A 17,691-nucleotide genomic window follows, 5' to 3' on the forward strand; every position below is an offset into this window, starting at 1 on the left:
CGAGCAGGGGAGTCCAGCTTCATGAAGTACTTAATATAAACAATGAAATCACACAGAAGGGGGAGTTCAGCCTGTGGTTATGGCATCCTCCGTCTGCTGGTATAATCGCAGCAGCAGGAAATCGTCCAGGTGAGGCAGTTACAGCGGTGCTCAGAGAGTGTAGGGCTGCTTCTCACAGCTAGCTTTTCTATGGCTATCTGCTGTCTGGCTTCATTATCCCAAAGGATGGGGCTTTCATCCAAATTAATAATTTACTAGCTCTTTTCAATCCCTAGATCTCAAAGCCCTTTACAAAGGAGCTCCTTGTCATTATCCCCCCTTTACCCAGATAGGGAAACTGAGGCACATAGGTTCTTTAAAACTGTCTGTCTGTCTGGAATGAGACCTGAGAAGTGATAGACTCGACTCAGCCATGAAGCCAGAGGAATCGTGTCCCACAGGAACATGAGAAGTGGGACGCCAGCAACCACTTCCTCGCCGGGGGCGGCTTCGCCCGTTTCGCCGACTGGTGGTTCATCCACCGTGCCCGGCTCAACTGCGTCCCGCTCAACGGAGCCGTCCGCCACGGGAACCGAGACAAGCGTTGCAGGAAGTGCGGCTACCCCAACGAGACCCTGCCCCACGTCCTGTGCAGCTGCAAACCCCACTCCAGAGCCTGGCAGCTGCGCCACAACGCCATCCAGAACCGCCTGGTGAAAGCCATCGCGCCATGCCTGGGGGAGATCTCCGTGAACTGCACCATCGCCGGTACTGACAGCCAGCTACGACCTGAAGTGGTCGTCACCGACGAGGCCCAGAAAAAAATCATCCTCGTCGACGTCACGGTCTCCTTTGAGAACAGGACTCCGGCATTTTGCGAAGCCCGAGCTTGTAAGCTGGAAAAGTACGCCCCCCTGGCTGACACCCTGAGAGTGAAGGGCTATGAGGTACAGATGGACGCCCAGATTGTCGGAGCCCTGGGCGCCTGGGACCCCTGCAACGAGCGTGTGCTGCGGACCTGCGGGATCGGTCGACGCTACACATGTCTCATGCGGTGCCTCATGGTCTCAGACGCCATCCGATGGTCCAGGGACATCTACATCGAGCACATCACCGGCCACCGACAGTACCAGGAGGCGTGAGCCAGAGTGACATCGTTCTCCACTACGAGAAAGGGACCAAGTGACCTTCTCCGTTGGATCATATGAACTGGAACCATAAACTCCCTAAACATTAAATCTCAACAAATGAGGGTCAATCCATCCTCATCATCATATCCACTCATTATACTCCACAACCGAACATAGCCACTTTATGAACTTCATACCCTCATATCTCAATGCCTGTACTTTGACCCATCAACCTTTTACCCCCAATCGGGGATATTGCAGATTATGTATTCCTCATGCCACCTGATCTTAAACCAAACTTTGCACCCTCGATAATCTGTATGTTATTCCCTGATGACCAGAAACTTCTATGCTCAAACTCTGTTCACTATTATTTTTTTTAACATCATCTTAATAAAATTTTTAAATTGAGTTGGCCTGGAAAGGAAATCTTCCGAGCCTGTGTTAAAGAGGGAGTTGCCTTCATGAGTCCTCTTTGTTCAGTCCTGTTGGAACTAGCTACACCCTGCTCAATAGGCACGCTGGGCCTTCAGCAACATAGACCAGTATTTCCCAACCAGGGGTGGGGTAGGTGACAGACTAGTCCAGGGAGAGCAAGGCGCAGGAGAGGAGCAGTGAGTGGAGAATGCTGCTCCACACAGGATATACCCAATCCCCATGCATCTGCCTTCCCTGCTCCAGCAGCAGACCCTAATGCACCTGTCCCGGGCTCAGCAGCCCAAGTTTCTTTTCTCTGTTCATGTGGCACCCTGGTCAGCCCCAGGAATGCACATGGCTTAACCACTGAGAGCCACTCATGGGCAGACACTTCCCTCTGCACGCTGGGCAGCATGTGGTCTACTAGCAAGCAAAGGAACACAGAAGAGAAGGGAAAGGAAAGGAAAGGAAAGGAAAGGAAAGAGAGGCAGAAAACTTGAGAGAGAGAGAGAATAGATATGGTAGCAACTATGCCAGGCCATGGAGCAATGAGACACAAGGGGTGTACGTGGAGAGGCCAATCCACCAACCAGTAGGTTCCACCAGTGAAAGCTGGGGAAACCCTGGTTTAAGGACCTGAATCGCTGCTTTGCCAGACTCCAGGGCTGCTCTATGAGTGGCTGCCAGCCTGGGCTCTATTCCCAGCTCTGCCACTGACCTTCTAGTTGGATTTTCAAACCTCCCTAGGCGCCTAACTCCCACTAGGTGCTGATCTGCATCTTAGGTGCCTCAATACCTTTAAAAATCTGGCCCTAAGCTCCCTGGGGCAGGGAATGTCTCTTACTGTGTGTTTATAATGCACTTAACCCAATGTAGGGTGACCAGATGTCCCAATTTTATAGGGACAGTCCCAATTTTTGGGTCTTTTTCTTATATAGGCTCTTATTACTCCCCACTGCCATCCCGATTTTTCACATTTGCTGTCTGGTCACCTTAACCCAATGGTCACAGGGCACTAGGTCTGTTCCTGCTTTTGTTAAGTCAGTGGCAAAACTCTCATAGTCTTCAAAGGTGCAGGATCAAACCCATAATAAACAAACACATAATTCTAATAAGTACAAAGAAATGCATTTCACTGCAACACAATCACCTTAACTCTGACCCATCGATTATTTTAAAAATTGATTTTTTTTCCAACTTGCGTTTCAGTATCTAAACAGTTTCTTTCAAGGGATATGTTTCAGCGGGAAAGCTCATACACAGATGCATACATCTTTCAACCCATAGAGCGCAAAGCCCTTTACAAAGGAGATGAGGGCCATTATTCCCATTTGATGATGGGGAAACTGAGGCACAAAGCACTGAAGTGACTTGCTCCAGGTCACCAGCAATGCTGGGAATAGAAACCAGGCTTGCCCAGGCTGTCATGCTTTCTATCTAATAGGCCAGTGGTTGTCAAACTGTGGGTCGGGACCCCATTTTAATAGAGTCACCAAGGCTGGAGTTAGACGTGCCTGGGCCCGGGGCCGAAGCCAAAGCCAAAGGGCTTCATCCCTGGGTGGCGGGGCTCAGGTTACAGACCCCGACCTGGGGCTGAAGCCCTTGGACTTTGGGCCCCCCAACCTGGGGCAGCGGGGCTCAGGCAGGCTTAGGTTTCGGTCCCCCCTCCTGGGGTCGTGTAATAATTTTTGTCAGAAGAGGGTTGCGGTGCAATGCAGTTTGAGAACCCCTGTTAGGCAATTCTGTCTCTTGACCTATATAATCATCTGACATGGAATTTACTGGTACAGAAATTTTAATTGCTGTTTCTTAAGAATAATCATAGAAGATTATGGTTGGAAGAGACCTCAGGAGGTCATCTAGTCCAATCCCCTGCTCAAAGCAGGACCAACCCCAACTCAATTATCCCAGCCAGGGCTTTGTCAAGCTGGGCCTTAAAAACCTCTAAGGATGGAGATTCAACCACCTCCCTAGGGAACCCATTCCAGTGCTTCACCACCCTCCCAGTGAAATAGTTTTTCCTAATATCCAACCTAGACCTCCCTCACTGCAACTTGAGACCATTGCTCCTTGTCCTGTCATCTGCCACCCCGAGAACAGCTGAGCTCCATCCTCTTTGGAACCCCCCTTCAGGTAGTTGAAGGCTGCTATCAAATCCCCCCTCACTCTTCTTTTATGCAGATGAAACAAACCATTCCCTCAGCCTCTCCTTGTAAACCATGTGCTCCAGCCCCCTAATCATTTTCGTTGCCCTCCACTGGACTCTCTCCAATTTGTCCACATCCTTTCTGTTGTGGGGGGCCCCAAACTGGACACAGTACTCCAGATGTGACCTCACCAGTGCTGAATAGAGGGGAATAATCACTTCCCTCGATCTGCTGGCAATGCAATGCAGCCCAATATGCCATTAGCCCCCGTGGCAAGAAGGGCACACTGCTGACTCATATCCACTTTCTCATCCACTGTAATTCCCCAGGTCCTTTTCTGCAGAACTGCTGCTTAGCCAGTCGGTCCCCAGCCTATAGCAGTGCATGGGATTCTTCCATCCTAAGTGCAGGACTCTGCACTTGTCCTTGCTGAACCTCATCATATTGCTTTTGGCCCAATCCTCCAATTTGTCTAGGTCACTCTGGACCTTATCCCTACCCTCCAGTGTATCTACCTCTCCCCACAGCTTAGTGTCATCCATGAACTTGCTGAGGGTGCAAGCCATCCCCATCATCCATCATTAATAAAGATGTTGAACAAAACCGGCCCCAGGACCAACCCCTGGCTTGATACTGGCTGCCAACTAGACATCGAGCCGTTGATCACTAACTGTTGAGCCTGACAATCTAGCCAGCTTTCTGTCCACCTTATAGTCCATTCATCCAATCCATACTTCTTTAACTTACTGGCAAGAATACTGTGGGAGACCATATCAAAAGATTTGCTAAAGTCAAGGTATCTCAGGTCCTCCACTTTCCCTATATCCACAGAACCAGTTATCTCATCATAGAAGGCAATCAAGTTGGTCAGGCATGACTTGCCCTTGGTGAATCCAAGTTGACTGTTTCTGATCACCTTTCTCTCCTCCAAGTGCTTCAAAATGGTTTCCTTGAGGACCTGCTCCATGATTTTTCCAGGGACTGAGGTGAGGCTGTAGTTCCCCAGATTCTCCTTCTTCTCTTTTTTAAAGATGGGCTCTATATTTGCCTTTTTCCAATCTTCCAGGATCTCCCCCGATCGCCACAAGTTTTTAACGATAATGGCCAATGGCTCTGCAATCACATCAGCCAACTTCCTCAGCACCCTCGGATGCATTAGATCTGGACCCATGGACTTGTACACGTCCAGCTTTTCTAAATAGTCCTTAACCTGTTTTTTCACCACTGAGGGCTGCTCACCTCCTCCCCATACTGTGCTGCCCAATGCAGCAGTTTGGGAGCTGACCTTGTCTGTGAAGACCGAGGCAAAAAAAGCATTGAGTACTTCAACTTTTTCCACATCCTCTGTCACTAGGTTGCCTCCCCCATTCAGTAAGGGTCCCACACTTTCCCTGACCTTCTTCTTGTTGCTAACATACCTGTAGAAACCCTTCTTGTTCCCCTTCACATCCCTTGCTAGCTGCAACTCCAGTTGTGCTTTGGCCTTCCTGATTACACCCCTGTATGCTGGAGCAATATCTTTATACTCCTCCCTAGTCAACTGTATAAAGTTTCCGCTAATGTATATGATGCCCATGTAGTGGATAAGGAAACTGTTACTATATGGTAAAACTGTGCCAGTTCGGTGGAAATGCATTTGAAGTTTGTCACCGCGGTCATTACTGTTTGCACAAACAATGTGTTGTACTTGTACTCTGTGATTACCAATAAAGAAAGCAACCTTCATAATTACTGAGTGCGAAGTGCTATGGAGCAATCCCACTGCTACGAGTTGATGAATGGCGTCAGATAAAAAGACCAAGCGTCTTCTGACCCCACCCAACCCTGTCTACACCTCAGTGCTGACTGCTCGTCAGCAAAAGACAGACATTCTGTCACTGACTAGAAGCACAATCTGCTCAGTGCTGCTCGGCACCCCACAAACTCTTTTGCAAACTGCAGGTTTGAGCTCCCAGCGTAGTTGGCAATGGCTGAAGAAGATCCAGAGGGCCCCAGAAGCCCAATCTCTCTTTCTTTTTCAGGTAGTGGGTTTCTTATAAACTACCAAGTAGGAGTGGTGCAGGCTTTATGGGAATTGGCACCTGAAATACTGAGATCAGCATCCAAGGTCTACGGATCATCGTGTGGGTCAATTGTAGCTGCAGCAGTGGCATTGGAAGTTGACGTAGGTAAGGAAAGTGTCGATTTACTTTATTCCATATGTGTGTATTTTTAAACGTGGCTTCTTCTAGGGCAGTGGTTCCCAAACTTTAACAGCCCGCGAACCCCTTTCACTAAATTGTGAAATCTCGTGAACCCCCTCCTAAAAATGAATATTTTCAGGGATTTAAGTTTAAATTTCCTCAGTGTGATGGATGCCCCAACTGCCGGGCCCGGAATCTATGAACCTCTGAAAAATATTTTTAATTGAAACTTTTTTTAACGAACATAGAAAAACCATAAACCAAAAATGTTTCTGTAAAATGTTTTTTTGGCTTTTGTTTAAAAAAAAAATGGTTTCGAATAAAAATAAATTCATTTTTGGTTTTCAAAAATCAGAAAATGTTTCATGAAAACAGTTTTTGAAAATGGACCATTTTTCCATTTCAGTTTTTTGTAAATTTTTCTTGGGGAATTTTGAAAAATGTGAAAAAAATTCAAAACTTTCTGTGAAAAATGCTTGGTATTTTTCACCCACCTCTAGTTTCGGGTGAGGTTGTGGCTGGTGGTAATAAGAAGGGCTGTGGTTCTGGCTTTAGATGAGATTTGGCAAATTCCTGGGGCTGGGGTTCGGGCTGCCGGCTCCCCCGCTGACAGGGGAGGGCTCGGGCTGCTGGCTCCCCCGCTGACAGGGGAGGGCTCGGGCTGCCTGCTCAAACTGCCCGGCCCCGCTCTCGCTGGGGCTCGGGCTGTCTGCCCTGCAACTGGGTCCCAGCAGAGTCCTCTGGCCGCCATTAATGAAATTTTTCTTTTGAACCCCCTGAAACGTTCTGCGAACCCCCAGGGGTTCGCGAACCCCACTTTGGGAACCACTGAGATAAATGGAAGGCTGGAAAGGACCTCAAGAGGTCAGCTACTCCAGTGTTTCCCCATGACTGGTCCATGGACCGGTGCTGATCCCTGAGATCTCCCTGTCACCATTTAGGAAGGCAGGAAGACAGTCCCTGGTATCAAAAAGATTGAGAAACACTGATCTAGTCCATCCCCCTGTGCCGAGGCTGGACCAAGGAAACCTAGACCAGCCCTGACAGGGGTTTGTCCAACCTGTTCTTAAAAACCACCAATGACGGGGCTTCCACAATCTCCCTTGGAAGCCTATTCCAGAGCTTAACTTCCTTTATGGTTAGAAAGTTTTCCCTCACATCTAACTTAAATCTCCGATGCTGCAGATGAAGCCCATTACTTCTTATCCTACCTTCAGGACATGGAGAACAATCGATCCTGGTCCTCTTTATAACAGCCCTTAGCATATTTGAAGATTGTTATCGGGTCCCCCTGGCATGCCTGAGGGTAGCGACTTGTATATATGAGAGGAAGGCTAGTCCAGTGGTTAGGACACTATTTTAGGACTGAAGAAACCTGGGTTTAATTCCCTGTTCTGTCACAGATTCCTGTACGCCCTTGGGCAAGTGACTTAGAGTTACTCACAAGAGAGATGCACGTGCCTCAGTGTAAAATGTAGGCATCATGGGCATTCACAAAACCGCTCCTCAGCTGCCACCCAAAGACCTCTGACCCCTAAGTTTCTCCAGCTGGGCGTGCACACGACCCCCTCAGTCCTAACATGACTGAGCAGCTCGGTGCCAAACTCACATCTAAGTCCCAATGGGAGTCCCAAACTAGGCGTTTCTCCATCTGTTTTGCCTGTGGGGACCAATCTGGCAGGCATGCTCAGAGACACCCTAAGAGCATGCTGCCTCCCCCTCCCATACCCAACAGTCCAGTGGTTAGAGCACTTAGCGGGGTGTGGTTAGACCCAGGTTCAAATCCCCACTCTGCCTGACTTGGAGCCTGACTTGAACACAGGCCTCCCAGGCAGATGCCCTAATGACTGAGCTGTCGTGTATTCTGGGGCAGAGCGCTCTCCTGTGGAAGAGATTGCACTTTGTCTAAACACTTAACTATTCAGTGGAGTAGGGACTGGAACCATAGGTGCTGACTCTGTGGGTGCTCCAGGACTGGAGCACCCAGAGTAAAAAATTAGTGGGTGCGCTGCACCCACCAGCAGCCAAGCTCCTCTGCCGCCTCCTCCCCTGAGTGCGCTGCATCCCCGCTCCTCCACTTACCTCCTAGTGCTTCCTGCCCAGCTGCCGCCAAACAGCTGTTTGGCCGCTCTGGGAGGGAGGGGGGAGGAGTGGGAACGTGGTGTGCTCAGAGGGGGAGGCAGGGAAGAGGCGGGGCCGGGGCGGGAATTTGGGGAAGGAGTTGGAATGGGGGCGGGGCAGGGGTGCGAGGGGATGGGTCAGGGCAGGGGCGGGGACTCATGGAAGGGGTGGAGTCAGGGCGGGGCCGGGGACAGAGGGGGGTTGAGCACCCACCGGCGGGAGCAGAAGTTGGCGCCTATGACTGGAATGTGGGTCTCCCAGGTGACTGCGCTACCCACTAGGTATTGAGTCATTCTCTGGCTCTCCCTGGCCCACACTTAGGGCTGTTATGGAATGGCTTATTCTGGTCAAGCTCTCTATATCTTTATTTCTCTTGCTCTTTGGCATAATTCCAGAGAGCTACACCTAGAAACCTCTGGCATTTTGCCCCAAACATCTGGTTTCTGCCAGCACTGTCCTGATCTCTGGAGAAGCGGGGGGCAGCCACTGAGAGTGAAGGTTGTGACAGATATGGAATTTCCTCCAATATCCCTGGGAGACCTTACTGAATTAAGTTTAAGTATGTTTGGGGTCCGTTGTATTAAACAAATGGCTTGTGTGGGCTGGGATTGTATGTCACCTACCTCCAGAGCGGAGATGGGATGTGAACATTGGGAAGTGTTATGAACTTCAAAGTATGATACTGAACAATGTGCCAGGCAAGAGTGGACTTTGGGGACAAAGAGGGTCAACGTGGTTTTCCTGGGGAATCTCTAGGTGGAGGTGAATGCAAATTCCCCACTTCTGGATATGCAAAAACCCAGGCTACACTTTGAGGAGGGACCATTTTCTGATGATCACCTGCTCCTGGAGTCTCAGTATCAAAGGCCCCAGCTGTATAAAGGAAAGACTGAACTATTCATGGGGGTGCTAGTTCGAGCTAAGGCTATGAATTTGTAACCACAGGAAAAACCCCTGTTGTGGTTTGAAGGACTGAGTCCTACCAGAGCACTCACAGAGTGAGGGGTGATCTCTGGTAAGTTTGTTAGCATGAGCGTAGGTTCTTTTATTGTTTTAATAGGTTTCCTCAGGAATGCTTTCATGTTAAGAATAAATGTGCTTGCTTACAAAGGGCTGTGTGATCACTTGTCATGGCTGCCAGTTACAGCTGTTTCTAGCCTTCAAAGAGACAGCAAAGCACAGACGCTGGGCTGTTTAGGCAGTCTGGCTTGCTGGGGATATCACAGGGCAGGGAACTGTGCAGCATGGAAAAACCCTGGTCAAGAGGGAGAGAGACACAGGTCTCTACCCACGAGAGGTGATGGCTGAGTTGCTGGGAGCACAGAGTGGGTGCTGTTGGTGGACCACAGAGGAGAATACAAGTGCAGTTGCCCTGAGCTCTGACAGAGGCAATGGGGAACGGGAGCCCTGAATAGAAGACTGGAGGGGGTTTGGATCAAGGGACAATGTGTAAGAAGATGGTAGAGGGATAAATGAGGATTGGGTGGGCCATAACCGGCATATTGCTGCATCCCTCATGCATACCCCCTTTGGCCCAGGGATCTTACTTCCTTTTCCTCCCTGCGGAACTGGTTTGACAAGCATCCTGGAGCTCATCAGACCAGATCTCCCTGCCAATGAGCCACAAACACACTTCTCCAGTGTACCTACGCCAACCTGCTAATGTTGTTGAGGAGTCAAAGTTAAGGTCCTGGCATTGCAGCACAAGGTGGATGGATGAGGGGACGGAGCATCTCTCTGTGTTTGGAGGAGGCGCTGAGTCTGCGTGCTCTGCACGTTGTTGGGTGTTAGGATACAGTAGGGGGAAGATGTTTCTCTTAACTCATCAATTCCTTTCTTTTAGAGATGAGTGTGAGGGGGGCTTGCCCTTCCGCAAGCCAACATGGTTTTGAAAGAAGGTTTGGTTGGTGAGATGTAAGGTTGGACCAAATCCAGGGACCTGTCTTGTGATGTTGTGTGTGGGTGAAGCACACTGGGGAGGTGTTAGGTACAGCCTAGTAGCAACATGTGCAAACGTCTTCAGTTACAAAAGTCATTGTCTATGATGCAATATTTAGATTCTGCTCCTCAGGTGAAATCTACAACATTGAGATCGCTGCCAATTTACGGTTGAGCTAAAGCCCTCTGAAGTCTTTCCATTCACCTCAGGATGCTTTGGATCAGATGTGGTTGTCTAATCTCAAAAAAGATCTATTAGAATTGGAAAAGGTTCAGAAAAGGGCAACAAAAACGATGAGGGGTATGGAACAGCTTCCGTATGAGGAGAGATTAATAAGACTGGGACTTTTCAGCTTGGAAAAGAGACACCTAAGGAGGGATATGACAGAGGTCTATAAAATCATGACTGGTGTGGAGAAAGTAACTAAGCAAGTGTTATTTACTCCTTATTATAATACAAGAACTAGGGGTCACCAAATGAAATTAATAGGCAGCAGGTTTAAAACAAACAAAAGGAAGTGTTTCTTCACTCAACGCACAGTCAACCTGTGGAACTCCTTGCCAGAGGATGTTGTGAAGGCCAAGACTATAACAGGGTTCAAAAAAGAACTAGATAAGTTCATGGAGGATAGGTCCATCAATGGCTATTAGCCAGGATGGGCAGGGATGGTGTCCCTAACCTCTGTTTGCCAGAAGCTGGGAATGGGCGACAGGGGATAGATCACTTGATGATTCCCTGTTCTGTTCATTCCCTCTTGAGCACGTGGCATTGGCCACTGTCGGAAGACAGGATACTGGGCTAGATGGACCTTTGGTCTGACCCAGTACGGCCGTTCTTATGTCCTTATGGCCATAATGCTTTCTTGTGAAAATGCAGCTGTCAGCTAAATAGCAACTGCAGGGGAGAAAAGTTTGTTTCCCACCTGCCAGATTGTTTGATTTTTGTTTTCTCCTTGACTCCTGATATTTATCACACCACTCCGCCCAACACCCCCTGCAGGAATCACTGGGAAAGCCCAGATTCACAGCTCTTTCTTTTGCAACCGTGGAGAAGATATGCTCTGAGATTCTTCTTGGAAACAGTTTTCACATATAACCCAGTGCTAGGTGAGATCGCTTTATACTGGTAATTATTTATACATCATGATAGGCATATAATGGAGAGCATCAGCCCTGAAGATATTACCAATGGCGTGCAAAGTAACATCCATCGGGCATTATTAATTGTTACTATTACAAGGTCACAGACTCTGAACCTGCTCCCTGGGCTACACCCTAAATAAAACGCTTACGGCCCAGATTGTGGGCCAGAGTGGATTGCAAATGCCTTATTTAGGGTGTCCCCTGATAATCTGATCAGGTCCTTAATAATAATAAACAATAATGGATATTGCCTAGCCCATCATTGCGGAGGGCTTCACAGATGGGACTCGCTATTATTTGTTTGGCACATTTTGACTCAGTAGACACATTGGACCTGTGTAGATACTTAGTCTCTCTTAACACAAATATTTGTGTTCCTGGGGTTCTGATCCAATTAAATGGAGGCTGAAGTTACCCAGGTATCAAATTAACTATAAGGTACCGTGAGCCAAATTCTATATGCGTACCACACAGCTCCCCTTGACTCTCTTAATCTTAGGCAATAAGCATCTTGGAACAGAGACCATTTCATTACTTGCATGTACAACACCTAGCACTATGGAACCTCTGACTGGGAATTCTAGCTACCACCACAAGACAAGTAACAACAACATTCTTGTCTACAGATTTTAGAATATTCTATTCTATAGGTTCTCATACCACACTCATCACTGTATAGCATCTGCTACTGGGACGTGAGATAATTTGTTTCTTTTTGTCTATAAACACTTGTAATCGAGATCGGTTACTCCCTCCCAGGTCTGATAGAAGAATTTTTTCATGAAGCTATGGAAGAAGCCAGGAAAGCGAGTATTCTCACCCTTTGTCCAGGTTACCGTATGCTTCGGATGATAGAGAAGGGGCTGCGTAAAGAGCTGCCGGAGAACTCACACCAGCTGGCTTCGGGGAAGCTTTGCATTTCCCTCACGCGCTTGTTGGACTTACAGAACGTCATCATTTCAGAGTACAGATCGAAGGAGGAGCTCATACAGGTAACGGTGGCTTTGTTTCCTATGTATTTAGAAGAGGGGGAAGTAATTAAACTGACGATGCGCTAGGAAAATAACAACTGAGTTTATTAGGGAGAGAGGAATCCTGTTGCGCTTAACTCAAACTGCAGGTGCAGGCTGGGACGGGAGAATTCCAGCTTGGTCCGGTTCCACAGAGACTCCACCCCCAGCTGAGCATCAAGTTATAAGCAAAATATTCCATCAGCTCTAACTCTTGTTGGCTTATTTATCCAGAGGCCATCTGGATACGGAGGCAGCGGCCACATACAAATTAAGCCATAGTGACTGACTCTGCCTGTTGCATGATCTGTGCCCATGAGTGAAAATACCAGTTCCACCCTGACCTAGCAATTTATAGAGCTGTCCAGCTGGATTCACCATCAGTTTCTCTGGAATTCTCCAATCAGGCAGCACAATGGGAATCAAACCTTTAACAGGCTCTTGGAATTCAGTCCTCATTTGAATCAGTTGTGACAATGTGTTGGTCTTAGATGAGTGGGCAGCACTGACTGTAGAAGAGCTGGCCCCGTATGGAGGAAAAGCATCATTATGCCCAGTTTACAGATGGAAAAAGTGAAGTAGAGGGAGGGGAAGTGACTTGCAGAAGGTCCCATAACAAGTCAGTGGCAGAGATGAGACTAGCCCCCCGCCTCACCTGGTCCATTGCCCTACTTCAGATGGAAAGTGCAACTAACCAACAACAGAGCAGCCAAAGAGCCTGTACACAAACTGCTGGCAACGGCACAGCATCAACACACCGAAAGAAAGACAACCAGGCTGTTTCCCCTCTACGCTCGCCCCATCGTCTAAGTCTGAGGTGTTACTTGTAACAATAGGTGCAGCATTTTCAGAGGGAAATTTCTTGGTTGATGATGCGCCTCTGAAATATTTATCTCTACTCACCTGTAACCCTCTGCCCCTCTCCCCACAGGCAGTGATCTGTAGCTGCTTCCTTCCTATCTATTGTGGATTCAACCCTCCCTCCTTCCAAGGTGTGGTGAGTGCATTTTGCCAATGCTCCAGGCGGAAAATGTTCTGATCCCACCAGACGGTGGGCTGACATGGATCTCAGGCATGCAGCTGTGGTGTGCAGTCCTTACTGCCTGGGGTCCTAGTGGGTTATTATTCCAAGAAGCATTTTTGTCAGTTTCAAGTCCATGGGACTTCACACCCCTTGAGTTTTAATGCAAGTTTCAGGTGGGCTAGGAGCTGCGGAGGAGGCGAAAGCACAAACGAAATCAGTGAGCTGAGTTAAGGTCTGGGCATATGGATCCCTCCAGGTTGCAAGTGTTTGCTTGAGCCATTAGCACTATCATGTGCCCGGCTAGCACAAGTTTATATTCATTTGCAGTATGCTTATAAGGGCCCGTCCTGAACCCAGAGCTACACAATGGCATCTAGAATCTAGAGACCATGTTCTCACCTGGTGTGAACTGGAATTGCTCCAGTAAACGCAATGGACCTGTGCTGATTTACTTCAACTGAGGATCCGCTCCCTAGATCTCTTTACTCCCAATCCGTTGCCTTAACCACGAGACCCCTCTTCATTTAATGGCATTAGCTACATAAGGGCTTGATTCTCATTTGCACTAAGACAGTGTAAAAAGGCCTTAAAATGGGCATCAGTGTGATTTGCACTCCAGTGTTAAGCGGCCTTAATGTAAATGAGAACCGGGCCCAAAAGTTCCCATTTTACGTGCTTAAGTTGTGAACTGGACTTCCTAATGGGATTTGGCTCTCTTGTTAAGGCGTACACGAGATAAGCATGCTGTGATTCACACAGATGAACCATTATCTGATTCAAATCGCATGTCTTCTCAGCGCTACATTGATGGAGGTATGACTAACGTGCAGCCTGGCTCGGACTCCGATACCACGATCACGGTATCCCCTTACACAGGAGAGGTCGACATCTGCCCGAGGGACTGCCCTGCCTATTTTAACTGCATTAGCTTCTTCCGAAGCACCTTCCAGCTCTCAGTTGAGAACTTGTGCAGGTTTAGTTATAGTGTTTTCCCACCCAGTCCTCCGGTGAGTAGCCTCAGGGACTGCACAGTGCCAGATCATTTCAGTATTGCCAACCCCAAGCATGTGAGGATCATAAATCAGCCCCCACCCCAAATCATGAGATTGCTTAAAAATTGCCTCAGAAAAAAATTGCCTTAGGAAAAAATTCTGGGTAGATTCTATTTGCCTTCCGTTTCAGCCTTTAGAATTCAAATTTTCAGGCTTTTCTCCACAGCAATGTTTTTTAATGAAAGCAGAGATGCTCACCAATAAATAAATAAAGTAAATAACATTTTAAAAAATCACATGACTCCAGTAGCTGGTGCTTTAAGAAAAACACCAAATATTGCGAGATGCACAATGAAATGGCAAGAGTTGGCAACACTGTGACTACTGCCTACAGGGGCACTTCTTTTGCAATTGGAATGACTGTCCTTTATAACGCTGAGTGGTTTCCCCTGCAGGTGCTCCGTGAGTTTTATTTACAAGGATATCACGATGCCATTTTCTTCTTACAGAGGCACAGTAAGTGTTACAAAGCTTGGAAGGCCTATGTGAATTAGGAATTCCTAGCTTGCGCCATCTCACAAAGCATCACTGGGATTTTTTGCACAATCCCAGGTCATTACACATCACCCAAGTTCATGTGATTATTTGTGAACATGTAACTCTTGTAATTATCAATAGGGGAGAACGGGACAGTAAATAGAACGGACAAGAAAATACCGCAGCAGACGCCTGTGCGCTGTGACAAAGGTAGAGGATCTGTATTTCTTCTCTCCCCTTGGTTTTCACTAGCTAAGTAACATTACACTGAGATCTCTATGGCATGCTGCAGGAAGTGAAAGGACATGAAGTACCTCCTTTGCAAACCCGTCAGGAATGCGGTGAGGAGAACGTCGGGAAGGGGAGGGAGCATAGGTGTCAACTCTGTGGTTGCTCAGGGCTGGAAAAAAAATAGTGGGAGCTTAGCGCCCACCAACCATAGCTGTTTGGTGGCTTGGGGAGGGCAGAGAGCAGCGAGGGCCTCAGGGAGGGGGGGTGGGAAGAGGCAGAGTGAGGGCGGGCCTTGGGGGAGGGGGCAGGGTGAGGGCGGGGCCTTGGGGCAGAGAGCGTTGTGGGGCACCTGCAAGGAAAAATAAAAGTCAGTGCCTATGGGAGGGAGTTAAGGCCATATTCACTAAAGTGACTGTTATTGGTGCATCTTGCTGAGCTGGTTCTGTGTGAAACATCATCAAATACACAGCTGTTCCCTGTTGCCCCATGGGCTGACTCGGGCCAATATCTCTTGAGTGTCTGGGATCTTTCTCACTCCCTTCAGGGCTGAGAGGCAGAGGTGGTTATCATAGAATCATAGAATATCAGGGTTGGAAGGGACCTCAGGAGGTCATCTAGTCCAACCCTCTGCTCAAAGCAGGACCAATCCCCATACAGATTTTTTACCCCAGTTCCCTAAATGGTCCCCTCAAGGATTGAACTCACAAGCCTGGGTTTAGCAGGCCAATGCTCAAACCACTGAGCCATCCCTCCCCGCCCAATCTTATATGGTGATTATTCATTACTTATGTAGCATCATAGATGTGCATTGGGAGCCATGCCCAGCAGCAGCCACAGAGGGGTCTTTGCGAGAGGAGCATGCACTCCAATCTGGATATTAGATGGGTAGCTGGGGGGCGGGGGAGGAGGGAGTTGAGGATGATTCTATGGTCAGTGGCTGGTCTGCAGCTTTATCCCTCTGCCCCTGGCACTGACCCCATAATAATAAGGGGGAGCAGATATTTGAGTTTCATCTTAATTGAATTTGCCTTTATTGACCACTTGTTATTTAAGGATTGTATTTGATTGTTTCACCACCGTTGGCTTTTAGCGGCAGCTCTGCCTGCCCCGAAGAGCCAGGAGACGCCTGGATCCTTGGGCTCAGCTGCTGAGATCACATCACAGCATCTTGTGCCATGCAAACTTCACATGGACATGTCACTTCCTCTCACTGACAGGTGAGAACGACCTGTATGGGGATTTTAGCTCTTTTCACAACAGCATTAGCCACGAAGGCCCTGTCTTCATCAGAAAAGAAGAGGGTGCTCTTCATTCGAGTTAGCAGCAGAGTGAAGACAAGGCTCCCCCCGTAGTCTTTAACGCGACCAGTTCACTTGTGTGAAAACTACGCACTGCCTTGTCTTCCTCAGGGATGTTCAGCTAATTTGACGGAAGAACACATTTTTTTCCCCTAAGGAAGACACAGCCTAAGGGAGGAGAGAGTGGAACCGATTCTCAGCTGGTGTAAATCGGCATAGTGCCAATGACTCCAGTTAGAGTTATTCTGATTTACCCCAGCTGAGAATCTGACTCCAGTGTCCCTTAGTTGACAAGTAGCTAGGACACCTGGGTTCTGCTCCCAGTTCAGCCACTGATTCGCTGTGTGAACATGGATAAGTCACTTAGCTTGCATGGATGTATAAGAATAAGTTCTAATAAGCTAAATCAATCAGTGGGAATTGCTAAACCAGGGTTAAAATTGAAACTGGGTTTCTCTTTTACGTCCTATTTTGCCCTTCCCAAATATATTCCACAAGAAAAGTCATATCGGCTGCCTTATTGATTGGTTCGATCTAGTGCCAAAGTACAACTTTTTGTTTTGCAAAATTTGAATTGATTTGGACAAGGGGTCCTTGAATTATAACGCCCTACAATAGAGATGTTAAATAATTCAAAGTCTTCCTATAAACTTCTTCTAACCTTTTATTGTCACTTTGTAAACCCCCCTCCCCAGCGCCTCCAAAACAATCCAAATGAGAAAGAAAAACAATTCAATGTAGGCCATGTCTACACTAGTACTTATGTCGGGGTGTGTGTGGGGGGAAAACACACCTCGTGAGCAACATATGTTTTGCTTGCATAAGCGCTCATGTGCCCAGCGCTATGTCAGCAGGAGCCGCTCTCCCGCTGACATAGCTACCGCCGCTCTTGAGCTGATTTTCCATGTCAACAGGAGAGCTCTCTCACGTCTGCATAATGCAGCTACACAAGCGCTTTTACAGCAGCACAGCTGTATCGGTACAATGTGCCGCTGTAACTGGAGAGATGGCCTTCGTTTATTAGAGCCACAGGGATCTATGCCAGGGGAGAAATGTTTGCTCGGTACAGGAAGACAACCAATAATCCAACTTCCAAGGAGGCCATTCCGACAGCAGCTGCATAACTACGCTCTGCAAGGGCCTGATCAAAGCCCACTGAAGTCAATGGGAGTCTTTCCATTGACTTAATGGGCTCTGGATCAGGCCTGGAATGAGGACCAGGGCAGTCTGTTGTGCTGTATAATGTCCTTCATTATAGGTGTAGTACCAATAATGTACAAAACAATCCCCACAGGTCTGGAAAAGATTAGGGACCACTTTCTGCTCTCAATTACACTAGATTGCATTGAGTTCAAAGGAGTTACTCCAGTGGTACAGTATAGCAAATGAAATCAGAGAGAAATAAGGTCTCTGCCTAAAGATGTTACTAACATTAGACAAAGCATACACAAGGAAAGGGATGTAACAAAGGTGATAGGAATAGGGTTATTTAATAATGGCTTGTCTTGTTACTGCCAGATTCAATAGCTACTTGGATCCTG

At 47.9% G+C, this 17,691-nt stretch overlaps 1 protein-coding gene across 1 annotated transcript; it reads left to right on the forward strand.

The window, feature by feature from the left end:
- The first annotated feature begins 5,639 nt into the window (after positions 1 to 5,639).
- On the forward strand, positions 5,640 to 15,402 carry LOC112115200 (patatin-like phospholipase domain-containing protein 1). Its single transcript, XM_026658957.1, has 5 exons — positions 5,640 to 5,850; positions 11,827 to 12,050; positions 13,000 to 13,065; positions 13,890 to 14,099; positions 15,397 to 15,402. Exons 1-5 carry the CDS (start codon positions 5,640 to 5,642, stop codon positions 15,400 to 15,402), a joined length of 717 nt encoding a protein of 238 aa, XP_026514742.1.
- The last annotated feature ends 2,289 nt before the right edge of the window (positions 15,403 to 17,691 follow it).

The sequence above is a fragment of the Terrapene carolina genome, unplaced genomic scaffold (genome assembly GCF_002925995.2).
Source record: "Terrapene carolina triunguis isolate 2854851 unplaced genomic scaffold, T_m_triunguis-2.0 Scaffold552, whole genome shotgun sequence".
NCBI classification, from domain to species: Eukaryota; Metazoa; Chordata; order Testudines; family Emydidae; genus Terrapene; species Terrapene triunguis.